The sequence below is a fragment of the Sparus aurata genome, chromosome 10 (genome assembly GCF_900880675.1).
Source record: "Sparus aurata chromosome 10, fSpaAur1.1, whole genome shotgun sequence".
Taxonomy (NCBI): Eukaryota; Metazoa; Chordata; class Actinopteri; order Spariformes; family Sparidae; genus Sparus; species Sparus aurata.
The window spans coordinates 31,724,044-31,739,622 of NC_044196.1; the positions used below are offsets into that span (position 1 = coordinate 31,724,044).

General features: G+C 41.9%; 1 protein-coding gene across 12 annotated transcripts in view; it reads left to right on the top strand.

Moving 5' to 3' along the window:
• Positions 1-2,375: 2,375 nt before the first annotated feature.
• mpdz (multiple PDZ domain crumbs cell polarity complex component) overlaps positions 2,376-15,579 on the top strand; it is a 49,217-nt gene continuing 36,013 nt past the window's right edge. For 4 of the 12 annotated variants that reach the window (XM_030430866.1, XM_030430873.1, XM_030430867.1 and 1 more), the window contains exons 1-8: positions 2,376-2,672; positions 6,259-6,344; positions 8,013-8,179; positions 11,270-11,431; positions 12,313-12,452; positions 14,170-14,383; positions 14,477-14,599; positions 14,835-15,035. In XM_030430866.1, coding sequence (XP_030286726.1) covers positions 6,329-6,344; positions 8,013-8,179; positions 11,270-11,431; positions 12,313-12,452; positions 14,170-14,383; positions 14,477-14,599; positions 14,835-15,035 — 1,023 coding nt within the window. In that variant the 5' untranslated portion in view covers positions 2,376-2,672; positions 6,259-6,328. The remainder of the gene's footprint in view (positions 2,673-6,258; positions 6,345-8,012; positions 8,180-11,269; positions 11,432-12,312; positions 12,453-14,169; positions 14,384-14,476; positions 14,600-14,834; positions 15,036-15,579) is intronic. The other 8 variants (XM_030430870.1, XM_030430871.1, XM_030430874.1 and 5 more) reach the window with 4 other exon arrangements.

Consider the following 15,579-nt stretch of genomic DNA (forward strand, 5'->3'; position numbering starts at 1 on the left):
GTGCCAATAACAGAATTTGACTTTAATGCAATAATTTATCGATAATGTAATTACATTTCTGAACCACGAATGTAATAACTATTTGGACATAATCTAATAAGTTTAATTTTAATAACAGTATTTATTAGACTGTCTGCCCTCGTCAGGATATCCGTTGGGATGTATTATTGTGCTACAGGGACTGCGTGCTGCTTCCCAGAGGTTGATTTGTATCATTTTGACTTGTCAAAGCAGGGAAAGCACAGATGTAACTGATAACATTAACAATGGCTCCGTTCTATTAGGTGTCAGAGAGCCCTGGAAGCAGCTCATCTAAACAGAATACAGCCGTGTTTTAAATGTAATGAAACTTCCATCTTTGCCTTTCCTGCTCTGAGAAGTCAAAATGTCCGCCGTGGAAAAAGCCTACGAAAGTCTCAGGCTTTAAAGGGTCAATTCAGCTGATTAAACAACCTTCTCTCTTCAGTCTAAGCTGCACTTTGTCAGGTTTATACGTAGCCTCAGCAGTATTCTGAGCTGAACGCTAACGCTAGCATGCTAACATGCTCACGTGTACAATTTTGAAAAGTCAGGATGTCACGAAAGCAACTGGAATTCTGACTGTGCTGGATCTGATTTTATGCAAATTATGTGACATTATATTTTGGGGATATTTAATATGCATAAATCTTACAATCCCCCCCACAGAGACGTCCAAGACCAAAATATTTGGCATCTGAAAAAGCCTTTACTTTATATGGTTCAATTAAATCAATACTGAACATTCCTGGTCCTCCTATACAGGTGTTTCCACCTGCCTCATTAGACTTCTCCTCAGGAACACAGTGTACTCTCCTGTTGGAACTGTACTTGCGCAACCTCAAACTTTTTTCTTTTTTTTTCTTCTATAAAAATGAAGTATGTGGAGTTTGGGAAATGCTCATTCTCTCAGATAAAGTGCTTCTGAGTTTGGTAGACACTCAAGTTTCTTTTGCTCAAGAAATAAAACTCCAACCGAAATTACTGAGAAATCTTCCACTTATTTTTGATGGCCCGCGCCCACGTCAGAGGGTGTTAACAGAGTTCAAGCTGTGAAAATGTCTGCGAGTCCCTGATTGTTAGGTGACGCGTGACACCGCTATGTCTGCGCAAGGGAAGAGGACACGGCAGCACCTGAGAGACAGAGAGGGACCTGAGATGTGAACGTTTGTAGGTGCAGTCTATCCACAGAAAAAAAGGATTGAAAACTAAGCGAGGACTGAGTTCATGATAAAATACTGCAGCTGTTTGACAGGCTTGGTGTTGAAGATTTTTATTGTGGTTCTCAATTTTAGCAAAAAAACAATTTACAAAGAAGAAAAATGTGCTCTCAAGGATGCCCGAGAAGTGTTTGTTACTGTTCCACCATGAATGCGTCAGGACTTTCTTTTATATTGTAGCAGTCCAATTGTTTGAATGCTTAGGCCCTATTTTGTTTTCTTGGCTGCCCACATCTTTCTTTGGGGGGACGTTGTTTATTTGGGGAACCCCTTTAAACCCAAGCCCCCTCACACCTTCAGTTTACCATGTTATTCCTCTGGGGCTTGTGGGAGCACATCTGTTTATTATACCCAGAAGAGGAATTTGTTTATTATAGTAGCGGTTATTGGGCTTTCCCATAGTTTTACATGTATTTGTTTATATTTCTATGTAGGTTGGGCTGGCCTGCAAGCAATTCACAGCCACGACCGGCCACAATATTTCTTATTTATTTCTTTATATTATTATACACCTTTTTATTTTTATTTTCTTCCTTTATTTCTGCGATATACTGCTAATGCTTAAACTGTGTTTTTCAAAAATGAAGGACCCAGGGACGCATGAGTTAGAAAGGCAAAGCTGCTGAGATTTATGAGTCTGTACTAAAGACATTGCAAAAAAAAAAAAAAAAAAGGTTAAAATATTACTTTGGTATAAATGTATGTCCCCCATATGAATAGCAGGCAACGTGAGTCAAAGTCTCAAAGTGTCTGATATTAAATGTGAGTAGGATTAAATCAATCGTAGCAAATGTTATATATAGTTTCATGTAGGTATCTGATCATAATCAGAATCAGTGTTGTGTTTTGTTTTTTATTTCAGATTTAAAAAAAAATGTATTTGTCCTGCTTTGGCTCTGATGCAGCATGCAATCTGCACAGTAACTAAACTTTTACATAAATGTAATGGAGTAAAAAGTACTAATATTTGCCCTCAAAAATGTAGTGGGGTGAAAGTATACATACTCAAATAAAAACACCCAAAACTTGTACTTGATTACAGTATTTGAGCAGGACCAGATGTTTATTAGTTACATCTTATCACAGGTGCTGACATGGGTTCATTTTACAAGGGGGCACCCGTAGTTTCTCCTCAGTGTTTATCCTGGACCTTCGCTCTCTCTTGGCGCTGAAATAACACACAAGTTGAGTGTCTTCGCTTCATTCCAGGCAGCCAGGCTTGACATCTCAGGCCTTGGTTGTGTGAGGGCGACCAGCAAGCGGCGCTTCAGCCCCGGCTGGACTCTCTGCGCCGCTGTCGCCGAACATGTCCGCAGAGGATCGGGTTACACTACGCCCCATCTTTAAGCCCCAGTCAGTGCGCCGTTAGCCGCAGGACAACACAGGATAGGCACTGATACTGGCCGCCGGGGGACGTGAAGGTTCCACACTCATGTAAGTGGCAATTTTTCTGACAAGTTACCCTCGAGGAAAGCGTCAGCGAGGATTTATGGATGTGTTTTAAACTTCATCTTTGTTTTTTTTTGGAGGAGGGGGGGAAGAGTCGCCTTTGTTCGCTAACGTACGTTATCGCTAATGAGACGTTTGTAGTCGCGGTGGGTTACTAAGCGAGAAAGACGGGATTTAAAATGGCTTTAAGGGTTTCTACTTAGTGTTTTATTTGTGCTGTAAATGGCCCGCACTGTTTTGACTCAAAACAAGCGACTCAAGCTAACTTCTTCACCGCCTCCTTGTCGGAAGCCTGTTGCTCTCCTGCTCCGTGGATGAGATGGGGAAGGAGGAGGAGGAGGAGCAGTCGAGAAAAGCGGATTGTCCCAAGTGCCTTGACGACTACTATATTCAAAATACAGGCAAACTATGACATTATCACCAACAATTCACGTTTCTCTATTGTAGGCAACGCTTTATTAAGATACGCGAATACACCTAAAACGGAGACGTTGGCTGCCTGACCGACATTTTCTTCATATTTTCAACTGCACGGCAAAATGACAACCTGTCGTTACAAGCTAATTGTGGTCAGGGATAAGGCCCTGATTTTAAAGTTAATTTAAAGCTTTAAAGCTCTCACGTTATGGGTTGAAGTGTAACTGTAGCTAATGAGTTTCGTCGGGCCTTCAATGAATCATTACAAGCCACTAGATATGTGCAACCCTGTGAGTAGGAGTAGGGTCTACACATCTCCAACACATTTGGGGGTCCCTGAAAGCAGCACCTGTAATAGCTTATATATAAGGTTATTATAGCCACATTTACAGTGATATCATAAGAAAACAAGACAAACTAACTGTCTACTGTATTGGAATATTATTTAGCTGTATCTGTATTAAATCTCAAAAGTATATATTGAATATCTTAAATTATCTTTTAGGTGGATGTACATGTAAAGAAGTAAAGAAAGCCTGACATAGATTTACGCAGAGCTCATATCCTTTCCAGCAATAGTCCACAGAAAGTCAGACCTACTCAAAAGTAAGTTTAATTAGAAATGATCATTTTCAAGAATCAGACAAAAACATAACAAAGCACAGCAGCCACATACTGTATAAGAAAGCTCATTAGAAAGTTGTAAAACACACAGTGAGCGAAGCAAATGAAATGAACATAAACAAACCAGTGCTGTGGTGATCCTCCTGCCACATGCACTGTTGCTATTCTAAGAGTCTATGTAGGGCTTTTAATTATCCCACCAATCTCCTTTAATCGTGTAATGTCTGCCTGAGTCGTGTCATGCTCGTAACAAAGCCACTTCTAAAGTCAAGTATGACGTTCCTGAGATGGGAGCTGACAGCCATCACGCCATTAATCAACCCATTAGTCAAATATAAGAGACATAACCATATGTTCGCATGTTACCATTAGGTTTTGATTAGAGACAAGGCTTTCACTGGCTTTGTTTACACAGTATGATTTTTTCCCCCCAAGTAGTTTGTTTTTTGTGCTTCAAGCCAAGTATCTCATGTTTAGTAGATTTTATAAAAGGATGTATTTAGCTTTACAGTGGGTCATGAAAGAACAAGGACTTTCACTACATCTTAATATATCTTATTAGCTGAGGAGCCCATGTAAACTGTGAGAAAAATGTGTCTACGCACAGAAATAGAACTATTTTGATAACTGAATAATCGTTTCAGTTCAAGCCTCTCAAACGTGATGTTTTTTGTGCTTTGCTATATGCAATAATAGACTGACTATCTTTGGGTTTTGGATGGTTCATCCAACAGCGCAAGCTTTCGCAAGAGATGACTTTTGGCTTTGAGAAAATTCTGGCATTTTTAAAAAATGTTTTCTGACATTTACAGGCAAAAATATTACAGTTATTCATTAAAACTATTGAGAATAGACAGATAAAAACATGATAAAAATATCTGTTATGATGTAAGCAGGGTGTTGCCAGTTTCAAAGTAACTGATAAGACTGAATGTGATTATTAGTCATATGAATGTTGTTTCATGAAGAAATGTGGCTATATTTATCTGATTGGAGTGAAATGGATACTCATATTTGATGCTGGCCGCAAAAGTGTAGTGGAGTCCCAGGAAGGATGAGAATCTCTGGACACCTTACAATATGGTTAGAATTCAGAGGGCTATGATTTAATTATAAAACAATTATCAATGCTTTTTGATGCATCAGAATGGTTAATTCGTCCAGATATTTTGTTTCTCTCACTGTGTTATTCTTTGCAAAAACAGTATATTTGTGTTGATCCACAATAACTAGAATGGCACTCAGTAGAGTGCGTACCTGCAGCCAGGCCCAACAGTCCGCTTTGGTTCAATCGAGCCTTATCCAAATAAGACATATTTAAATCTGCTAAATCGGGGTGTGTATTATTACCTGCATCGAATTGTTCTCACTGAGTGAACCACCCTGTTGTACCAGATGTTTTTTATCAAGAGCGACGCATTGTTTCCTAAAAAAACCTACAAAAGTCAATAACACCCTGTCATGCAATGTTAAAGAAACTGAGAAAAAGATTCCTGGATACGTTCCTTTATCTGGATCTGCACCAATTTTAAAGGGGTCTCAGTGGCACCTCAGTGGTGGAACGAACCCCCGGCCAATGTCAGGACAGCAGAATCACTCGCCATCTTCCGCAAAAGACTCAAGACTCATTTGTTAAGACTTTAACCCGACCCTGCATAGCATGACTCTCCATGACTGTGTTGTGGTTCCTTTCTTGTGACAAATGTACTTATTGTAAGTCGCTTTGGACAAAAGCGTCTGCTAAAAGCCCTAAATGTAAATGTAATGTAAATGTCTATTCTGGGCTGAGACGCATTCTTCATCCAAGTTTTGTGGAAACCTAATCAGAAGCTTTTATTTAATCCTGGTGACAAACAGTCACGGGCGAAAACATAACCTCTTTTGGGAGATACTAAACATATGAATTTACTTACATCATCTTCGCTCCATCCTCACCAAAACTCATAAATAACACGACTCACATGTTTACATCCCTCATGTTTCACCATCCAATTGTTTTGAGCCCTAAGGACAGACAGTCTTACAAGACAGAACTCTGTGTCAAGATTTGGCTTTTAGATTTCTGATTAGTGACTTCGCTGTATCAAGACAAAATCCTTCCAGAGAATTGTGATGCATTCAAGATTTGCTTTTTTGAGTCCCGCCCATTACCAGGTGTTAATCCATCGATAAAAACATTAGTCAAATATAAATGCCAGTAAACTTCCAGTAGATGTGTGCTCAAACAGTCACATTGCACAGTTGCTGAGTAAATAGCCTGCAGTTCTTCAGCACAATGGTAACTCTCTGATGTTATGGCGAAGCATTCTTAAGAGATAAATATGGCCCCCCAAACTGAAGGGAAATAAATCCATTTTCCCTTTCATGTTGACCTTTTGAAAAAGAGAGTCGGGTTCAGCCAAGAAGGAGCATTTCCAGCTCTTACTTTCTGTTTGCATAGATTGTGGAAGTTTAAAAAGTATGTGTGCCCTGATATGCAGTCCTCTGTTTGTCAAGTGAAAGACATAACACATGGCGTTGTTCTCTGCAGGCCTTGAAAAAGGGAAGCGCTTGGAATTGCTGTTGATGGGGAGAAATCGCATTCACCTGAAGTTGTAAAAATGATAGAAACAATGGGTAAGTAGTCTTTTATTATTTTATGGCAACCAGATGCAAGTGATTGAGTCATTCTGTTGTCTTTGTGTTGTGTGGCTGTGTATCCTCTGTATCAATCAATTATTCATTTCTGTCCTTCCTCTGTCACTAATTTAACTGGCCAACCTTCAGTGGCTGCGATATCAAATAGTCGGTTCAGTTACGATTCAATACTACCGTAATAAACAAGACAGAACAAGAGATATTGCCTGTTTTTATTTTTTTGATCATCATTTCTAAACAGAGCATTTTTTTGCAAAGGGGTTTTGGTCTAGTCATTCGGGTGACCGTCTTTGCTGGCACTGCATTGGTATTTGGCTCCCGCTGTGAGTTTCTCTCAACCAGTGTAAGAGGCCCCTGGATTTAGTTCAAGGCGCGCCGGACTGCCAATGATGCCATATCTGATAATGTTGCCATATACTTGATTGTTTGTTTGTTTGTCCCCATAGAGATTTATTTGTCCAACTGTCAAGCGTGGAGCCAAATCGGGGCTGCCTGCTTCTGTCTTTAAGGCCCCAATCTGTGGTCACTCTCAAGACTGGCATGTTGACCATGTACTTATGTACTATCAACCGTAACATGCCCGTGCCAATGAGAAGTGAGGCTTAGATAATTCCAATTTTACCTCATATTGAATTTGGGAGTACAGACTTCAACATCAAATGTGATTCCTTTTCAATGGTGTCAAAGTAGCGCTTCACTTTTGACTATTTCAACCGTCTGTCCCAGCAACACACACAAATACCAACAGACTGACGCACATACACGCACCACTCTGGCGGGACCCGTCATTATGCACACTGAGGCGAGCGCACTGAAAATGATACACTTACCTGCGTAGGACAAGTGGCGAACAGGAACATAAAAAAAAATCCACTGAGTCTCCAGCGTTATTGGCTTGTTTACAACCTTTGTTCAAACAACAAAGCGTCTAAGCGCAAAAAGTGCTTTGGACCTTGTGCACGCCCTATTAGGTGTTAGTCACAGTTGGTGAGCCTGGGAAATTGCTTCATTTTTGTCCAGATGACGTTGGGCTGGCCCATCCTCACTAACAAGCCACTCTGGAGCTGCTCGATTGTAGGGCTTATGCAGGGTCCAGCAAGCAAACTGTGGAGGGCCGTCTTCCTTTATCTTTTCCTCCTGATAGCCCCGTTCTATGCTCCTGTGCAGCCCACCATTGACCCTAAAGGCAGAAAAGGAAACATTGCTATTCCGCATTCAAACAGCATGTTGAAAATTGAGTTTTTTTTCTTTGGGTACAAAAGCTGATTCTATGTGATTTCGATATAGTAAGGTCTGTTGAGCACCAGTCAGCTTTAACTAAGCCCACAGGTTTAAATGTGTGACCCTCTCCATCCTTCCCTGGTGCTTTATTTACATGTTGCTGTTGAACATAAGGAGGAAGTTAAAGCCAACCAATAGTCAATAGCCAAATATAGGCTATAGAATATTGTATGTTTTTAAAAATCATATTACATTTTTTAATGAGGCCATATCCGAACACCGCTCCCAGTCTGCACTGATAAAGCCTCCGTCCTCATCACCTCTCTCCACCATCTATCTCTCCCACATGCCTCTCCTCCTCCTCCTCCTCCTCCTCCTCCTCCTCCTCTGGCCGGCGCTGTCACTGAAATATGCGACGGTTTGCAGATACACAGCGTGCCTTGCAGGCGGTGGAGCGTCTCCAGGCCAAACTGAAGGAGCGGGGGGAGGTGCCCAACGAGGAGAAGCTCAGCCTGCTTAAATCGGTGCTCCAGAGCCCCCTCTTCCACCAGATCCTGGCCTTGCAGAAGTCCGTCCAGCATATCAGAGACCAGGTAAACTCACGGTATCCACTTTAAGCCACTGTTAAACAATCATTGAAAAAGTTTGTTTTAATTTACATGTACTCACGGCAGCACTCATTATAAGTGGCCTAATTGGGCCTGTGAGTCTATGAACATGTCAAATTAGAATAACAATGCTTAATGCAAATGAGGGATGAAGGGCTCTCACGGTGCTCGTGCACCATGAGAGGTCACGAAGAGATCACAAGGTTATGGTCATGCAATATTTGTGTATGAGCCAGGTTTTATGTGCAGAAGTAATAGAGCAGTTTTCTTACGAACAAAACAGCCAAAATTCTCTGTTTCCAGCTTCTCAAATGTCAGTATTTTCTGGTTTCTTTCCTCTTTGATGTCAGTAAGTAAGTAACATTTTTCACAATTTGACATTTTATAGACCAAACAACTCATCAGTTAAAGGTGCAACATGTAAGAATTGGCCACCTGTTGAATTCAGACTCAAAATGGCTCCAGAGTAAGTGTAGATTGCTCAGTTAGCTGAGCAGCTAGTAGTCAGAACCGGTAGCTCGGGGCACCGGGGGAGTGTTGGTGTTTACATCACCAGTATTTTTGACTGGGATGGGGCAGGGCTAGGTGCTTAGCAAGCTAACTTCAGTGGTCAATTTTTAAACACATTTTTTTTTCATGTTTTCAGCTTAATTCTTACATATTGGATCTTTAATCTGAAAAATAATGGAAAGAGGAATCAACAATGAGATAATCATCAGTTGCAGACCCAGTTGACACCTCAACTAGCCTTCAGGCATCACCCAGACCCAAATTTATCTCACGCTGATACCAGCATGCCCTTATGTACACTGACATAGGTACTGGTTGCAGTAATCATTCCTTCTGTTGATACTGGGGGAATTTCGTGCTAAAAAGAATGTGACCCCTGGAAGATACCCTCTTAATTAGACTAACTCATACTGTTGAAGGCTTGGCTTTGGCTGAACATTTTTGCACATAAAGAGGACTGTGGAATTAAATGAGAAAGGGAGCTCTTAACAGCTGGTATGGACAAGTAAAACAACTGCAGCAAGCAATAATGCCTTTGATGAACATATGGGCATGTGGGTATTGTTGTAAAATGTTGTCTTTATGTCATTATAATCACAACATCAAGCAGAAGAAGGTTGAATTGAAACTTCTGCGTTACCTGCATGTCAAGTTAGAATACTTTCCATCATCCATTCTCTCCACTACTGCCTTTATCACTAGAGGTCCCTAGGTGACCTCACTGAATCTGCTTTTGGCTCGTGTCAGGACACACGCCCCCACCCCTGTCTCAATCCCCATCCCCAATAGTGTTGCTGCTATGGCCAAATTGCTGTCAGGGTTCACACGAGCCAGATATAATATGGCTACATGAGCAGAGATAGTTGGTCTAAGTCAGGAACCCTTTTTCAAGCTGATTCCCTCCGTTGAGAATTGAACATTTGAGAGGAAAGGAAAAGAGCTCTTAAGTCGCAGTGGAAAGGGGCCAGGGCAAGCATTTGAGAAATAGAGACGAAAATATGTGAGCTATGCAGTGGGAGGCAGGGATGCTCGAGCTTTTTTACCCCTTGTGGAATTTAGATTATAAAAGCCCTGCTGGCATTTTTGTGTTCTGGCGATTTAGCTTATTTCAAAAGAGGTACATTCCTGTGTGTGTGTGTGTGTGTGTGTGTGTGTGTGTGTGTGTGTGTCTGTGCTGACACATGTGCATTTGTTTTACTAAGCAAAATTTATCAGGCGGCCATTCATGGTAAAGTCCCTCTCCGATCTTAATGTGGACCCATTCCACGTTGTAACAATAGTAAATCGACCCATTTCACAAACTGCAACAAGTCCGTGTTATGTTTTTATAGAGCTTCCAAACCCAACTGCACTTGTCTGACCCCCTTCAGCAGAACCAATTTGGAGAGACGGTGCGTTTTGATGTTTTGTTGTGAGACAAAAGCCAGACGCATAAACACACACACTGTCCGTCTTCTGGCTCTGCTAGTTAGGCCTTGCGCGGGCCCACGTAACTATGGCGACAAGGCCCCGCTCTCCAATGAGAAAGAGGTCGCTGTGTGAAGTGGGGCAGAAACAATTTCTTAAATGTGCAAGAAGCAGACTGGAACTTTAATCCTCTTAGCCAGGCCCCAGCTAACAAAGCTCATGCATGAGGACAGCAACTTAGCAGCATGCTACGCTAACTTAGCCCGGCCCATAGGGTTTTGTTTGCTGTGTGCGGCACTAATGTGTCCTGTCCAATGGAGTTTTGTTTCTCTGGACTAATCTGGGACTGTGTATAAAGGAGGCATAATTTACAGTGCATGTTTTCCTGGGCTCAGAAAGTTGTGCAGTCAACTTCCTAGTTCACAAGGACAGCTTAACTTGGCAATGCCATATGCCAAATGGAGTGTTTATGAAATTATTGCTGTGTATTATGTCCGTCCTTTTGAATCCAATTCAGATGGTCATAAACATTATGCCCTTTGGCTAATGAAATCGGGAAAACACTGTTTTATGTAGTTGTCGCTTTCATGTAATTCATCTGTCACACAAGTAAAGTCATTGCAGTAATTAAAACCCGAGCATATTAAGGCATCCAGATGGCCAGTGATGCTTTTCCCCCCACCATGATAGAAATATTATATTTGGAGCCTTGTGATTGTTGGAACATCAGCTAAGAGCCATTATCTCCTGAAGGATTAGGCTGCCATAGATCCAGCTAATCGTGGTGGGATAACAAACTATCTGGCATCCCAGGGGTTTCAGACACCCAGACTTCAGGGTTTTGGTGACTAAAATTAAATTTGATAAATGTTTTGACGTTCACAGTTGGAATAGATCATGATGCTTTTTTTTTCTTCCAGTTTTTAATTGTTTTTAGTTGGATTAGCGCCAGTAATTGCTGTTCTCTGTGGGAGCATTTTGTAGAAGTCCAAAGCTGTATTGTAAACAACTTTTATAGAAGTTCAATCTTTTTTTTTTGTTTGATCTGATTATTGAGTTCCTCCAACCAAGTATTGTTTTACCCTTGTGTTAAGTGAAAATGCATACCAGGAAAAAAAAAACCTGTCACACAACGTGTACATTTCTTTATTTTTCCAGGGGAGTGTCCCAGCACCACGTGGGAGTGATGTTGGTGAACACGCCACTGCAGTCAAGCCCAATGGCGGCCATGTTTCCTACTCCGACACATCAGCTGCTACATCTGTCAATGGCAAGACACCATCTGAAGAATTTGATCACATTATTCAATCAATGGCACAGGTAAAGTCAAAGCCAAGGCAGTCAGTGTGCTGTTTGTGTGCGGCTTTAGTTTAATGTCAGTGTTGTAACATAGTTAAAATAGTGACATTCCCAATAGATGTCTTTTTGTTTATTTATACATAAATCACCTCATCGGCACCTCGTCTGTAAACAGGTAGATCACCTTGAATTGTTTTGTTTTAACTCAAACCAAATATCCTAAGATAGTCAAAGACGGGAATCGCAGGCTGCATGCTGCGTTCTTTTCTCTTGAGGCACTTCAAATAGACTTCTAAAGGCTGCCTGTGGCTTTGATGCAATAGTGAATTAGCACAGAGCAACACTGTATATATATAGACTGGTGACAAATTAAACAAACCGGAACAAGTGAGTGGAGAAACATAGCAAGTAGCATAACAACTTCCATACAGGTTCGCTCCATGTACTCATGCTCTGTCGGCGGATAAATGCTGAGCAGGCCTGGTATGGTTGACTCTGATGTTGGATCAAGAAGGGAGGAAGAAAAGATGTAAGTGACTTTGAAAGATGGGTTCACTGTAGGGGCATGGATGGCAGGAGCTGCAGTCGCAAAGATTGCTCAGCAGACTAGTGTGTCTACTGTGACGTCTGCATTGCATTATCTATGATAAAGACTTCAGCAAATATGGTCGCAAAATCTTGATCGAAAGCACATTTGATGACCGTGATGCTCATGCATTAGACAGTGTTAGACCGTGCTCTTCACCACCATCATCAAAACACCAAATGAATGAATATCTTTTGACAGAATGGCGTTCCATCTTTCCAGTTCCTGCAGCATGTGGTGGTCCAACACTTTACTAAGACACTTCTATGTGTATTTTCCTCTGTAACCCATCTGCATATATCTGTGTATGATCCAGGGGCGCATCGTGACCCACGCAGAGCTGGAGAAGCCGACTTCAAGAGGTCTCGGTTTCAGTGTGGTGGGCCTAAAGAGCGAGAACCGCGGAGAGCTCGGCATTTTTATCCAGGAAATTCAACCAGGAAGTGTGGCTCACAGGTATGCAAGAATCCACACGCCATCATTCAAAGAGCAATGAGAACAATGAGACTTCAAGAGTGATTGAAATCTTATCACAATGAAGTCGATATACCAGAAAGTTTTATAACATTTGGCAGATTGCTTCATTTGAATTTAACAAACTAGTGCAGTGCCCGTAAGAAAAGTGTACTCCTATAAAAAAGTGGGAGGTTAAGGAGCTTTTTCATGGATGGCCAAATGAGGCTGTGTTTGAAGGTGGGGCGTCAGGGATATTTAGGTTTGTTGTGAAATCTGATATTCCAGGGTATAATTGGCTTTTTTTGACTATTTTTGATTTTGCCATTATATTTCATCTTAAAAGCTATTTACTTGGTGTCATTATTTTCAGCACAACCTCACATGTGTGACTGTACAGTTATTTTTTTTATTTTGACATACTGTATTAACACAATGGACCTAAAATCACAAAAAAAACATGAAATTCGAGTAGGAAACTGTTGTTTATCTAAATGTGTGCATACATTTAAAAGATTTACAAAGTTATATGTAACTATTTACATTTAAATGCAGGCAATGCTCAGGTCTGCCTGTGCTCCTTCCAGCTGAATGAAGAGCTGCACTGCCTGCTCCACATTCAGCTTCTCCTCATTAAACAAAAAAACGACTCCACTACACCAAACACTACATAACACACTAACTACACACTCCAAACACGCTAAATGTCACAAATCTCTCAACTCTCACACACACCGACCGTCGTTGCATGTCAATCATCCGCCTAGGTCCCTCCCACAACTTCCTGTTCCTCAACAACCAAACTTGCTGCTTGGACATTTTCGTGACAAAAGCCCGTTTTTACCGTTTCTTCCTGCACCAGAAACAAAGCAAACGTGACGGCGATGTTCGCGAAAAAGCGTGGCGGACATTATTTACCCTAGATCCAGTTTTGGACGTGCCGATGCTTCCGGTCCGTCGCCTCGAGAGGTGGGCCGTGTAGCTAGCTACACACGAACATCCACAGATCTGATTCCACTTTGTTGTCCGCGCGTCTCCGGATCTCCTCAGACCCGAACAGACTCGGTCCGGACTCGTTTAATCTCATTAATCCACAACAGTCAGTTTAGATGCACAGAACAGAACAGAACGGGACCGAACCGCCCGCAAAATCCCGGTCCAGCTCGCGCCGCTGCAGGTATAAATCTGCTTGTTTCTTAAGGTGGGGGGTCGCGGTGGGCTCTGCAGTGATTGGCTCTGGTGCGCGCCTGGCCACGGTGTGCGCGTGGCCACGGTGTGCAGTGATTGGCTCTGGTGCGCACGTGACTGTAGTGGCTCCGGTGGACAATGCTCGTGGAATTTGTAAAGCATTTATGAAATAATTTATTAACGGTATCACTGCAGTCCAAACAAATGCGAAATATCACACCATTGAACCACGCAGCAGCCATGTTGAAACTCTCAGGTCAGTCTGATCCTGATCCGCAGAGATATTTGAGGCACACACACATACACACACACACACAGACAGACAGACAGAGGTTCCGTGTATTTATAGATAGATAAATGTAACAAATTTTGGAAAAAAAACAAAACATTAATGATTATTTTACATACTATGTATGAAATGAGGGAAAGAAGCGACAATACTAACTTGATAACTTGCAGATTTAGTTAAAATCTCAGAGGCTCTGAAGCCATTTGACAACATGATGACAGTCCATGCTTCTTTCTCCGTCAGTGATGGGAAGCTCAAAGAAGCTGATCAGATCTTAGCCATCAATGGCCAGCCCCTGGACCAGACGGTGACCCACCAGCAGGCGATAGGCATCCTGCAGAGTGCCTCAGAGAGGGTGCAGCTCACGGTGGCAAGAGGACCAATCCCTCACCTGCCCAGTCCTGTCGTGTCCCGCACACCCTCCGCTGCAAGTACACTGTCAGCCAACTCCAGCGCGGTATAGAAACATTCTCACCCAAACATCGGTGTATGGCTGTATAAATAAAACCGTTCTTGTTCTAAAGTTAATTTATTCTTTACCCGTGCTTAGTGGCAGCATGTGGAGACGATTGAGCTGGTCAACGATGGCACTGGTCTCGGCTTTGGTATCGTGGGAGGAAAGACCACTGGGGTTATTGTGAAAACCATCCTTCCTGGAGGCATAGCTGATCAGGTAATGTCTGCTTTCTTTTCAAAGAGTTTAGCATCGTTTATACAATGATTTTCATAAAAAGATGATTTTTGAAATATTTTATGACACTTTGAAAGATGACTGCTGTCAGTCAGGTATAATGAGAATGAGTTCATTGCAGACAAGCACAGAATTAACTGTCACTCTGTCTTTTGTTTGTTACCAATAGTGTCATAATGAGTTTCTGTTGAAGCTAAACAGACTTTTTCCCCCACAGGATGGCCGCCTGCGCAGTGGGGACCATATTCTAAGAATCGGAGACACTGATCTGTACGGCATGGGCAGTGAGCAGGTGGCCCAGGTCCTCAGGCAGTGTGGGAACAGGGTGAAGCTGGTGGTCACCAGGGGTCCTGTGGATGAGACCCCCTCCGTCTCTGCTATCATGCCTGTGGTGCTGCCTACTGTCAATGAAGACCAGGTGAGAGGAGGCTGTTTCACTTTAAATTACAACTTTGACAGAAATGTTTCATATATTCTAACAATGACAAAATGTTATACATTCAAATCAATTTCATGATTTGCAGCGTCATTATAAGAAAGTAGTCTCTCTATAGAAAATAATCAAGATAATAATCGGTTACCATTTACAACACACACTCCGAGTTATACACCTTTAACAAGACACTTCAGATCTACAGTTCAGCTCTCTCATCTCCTATTTTATCCTGTTATAGACCTGACAGGCCAGGATAAATGGAATTGTAGGAAATAGCAGATTGACTCACCTGTGACTCACACTTTGGAGAGCACATATAGCTGAATTTTATCAGAAACTGTGGTTATATCCATGGTTATTTTCGACACTCAGCCCCGTTTAGGCATGAATGAATTTATGTGACTCATGTGAATGATGCACATATCCTGTTGATTTTGCAAATTAGCTGTGTTGCTACCTGGATTAGAGTGCTCATCATCAATGCTGAAAAATGTATCTCTGTGAACCATGTGAAGTGCCATTACTT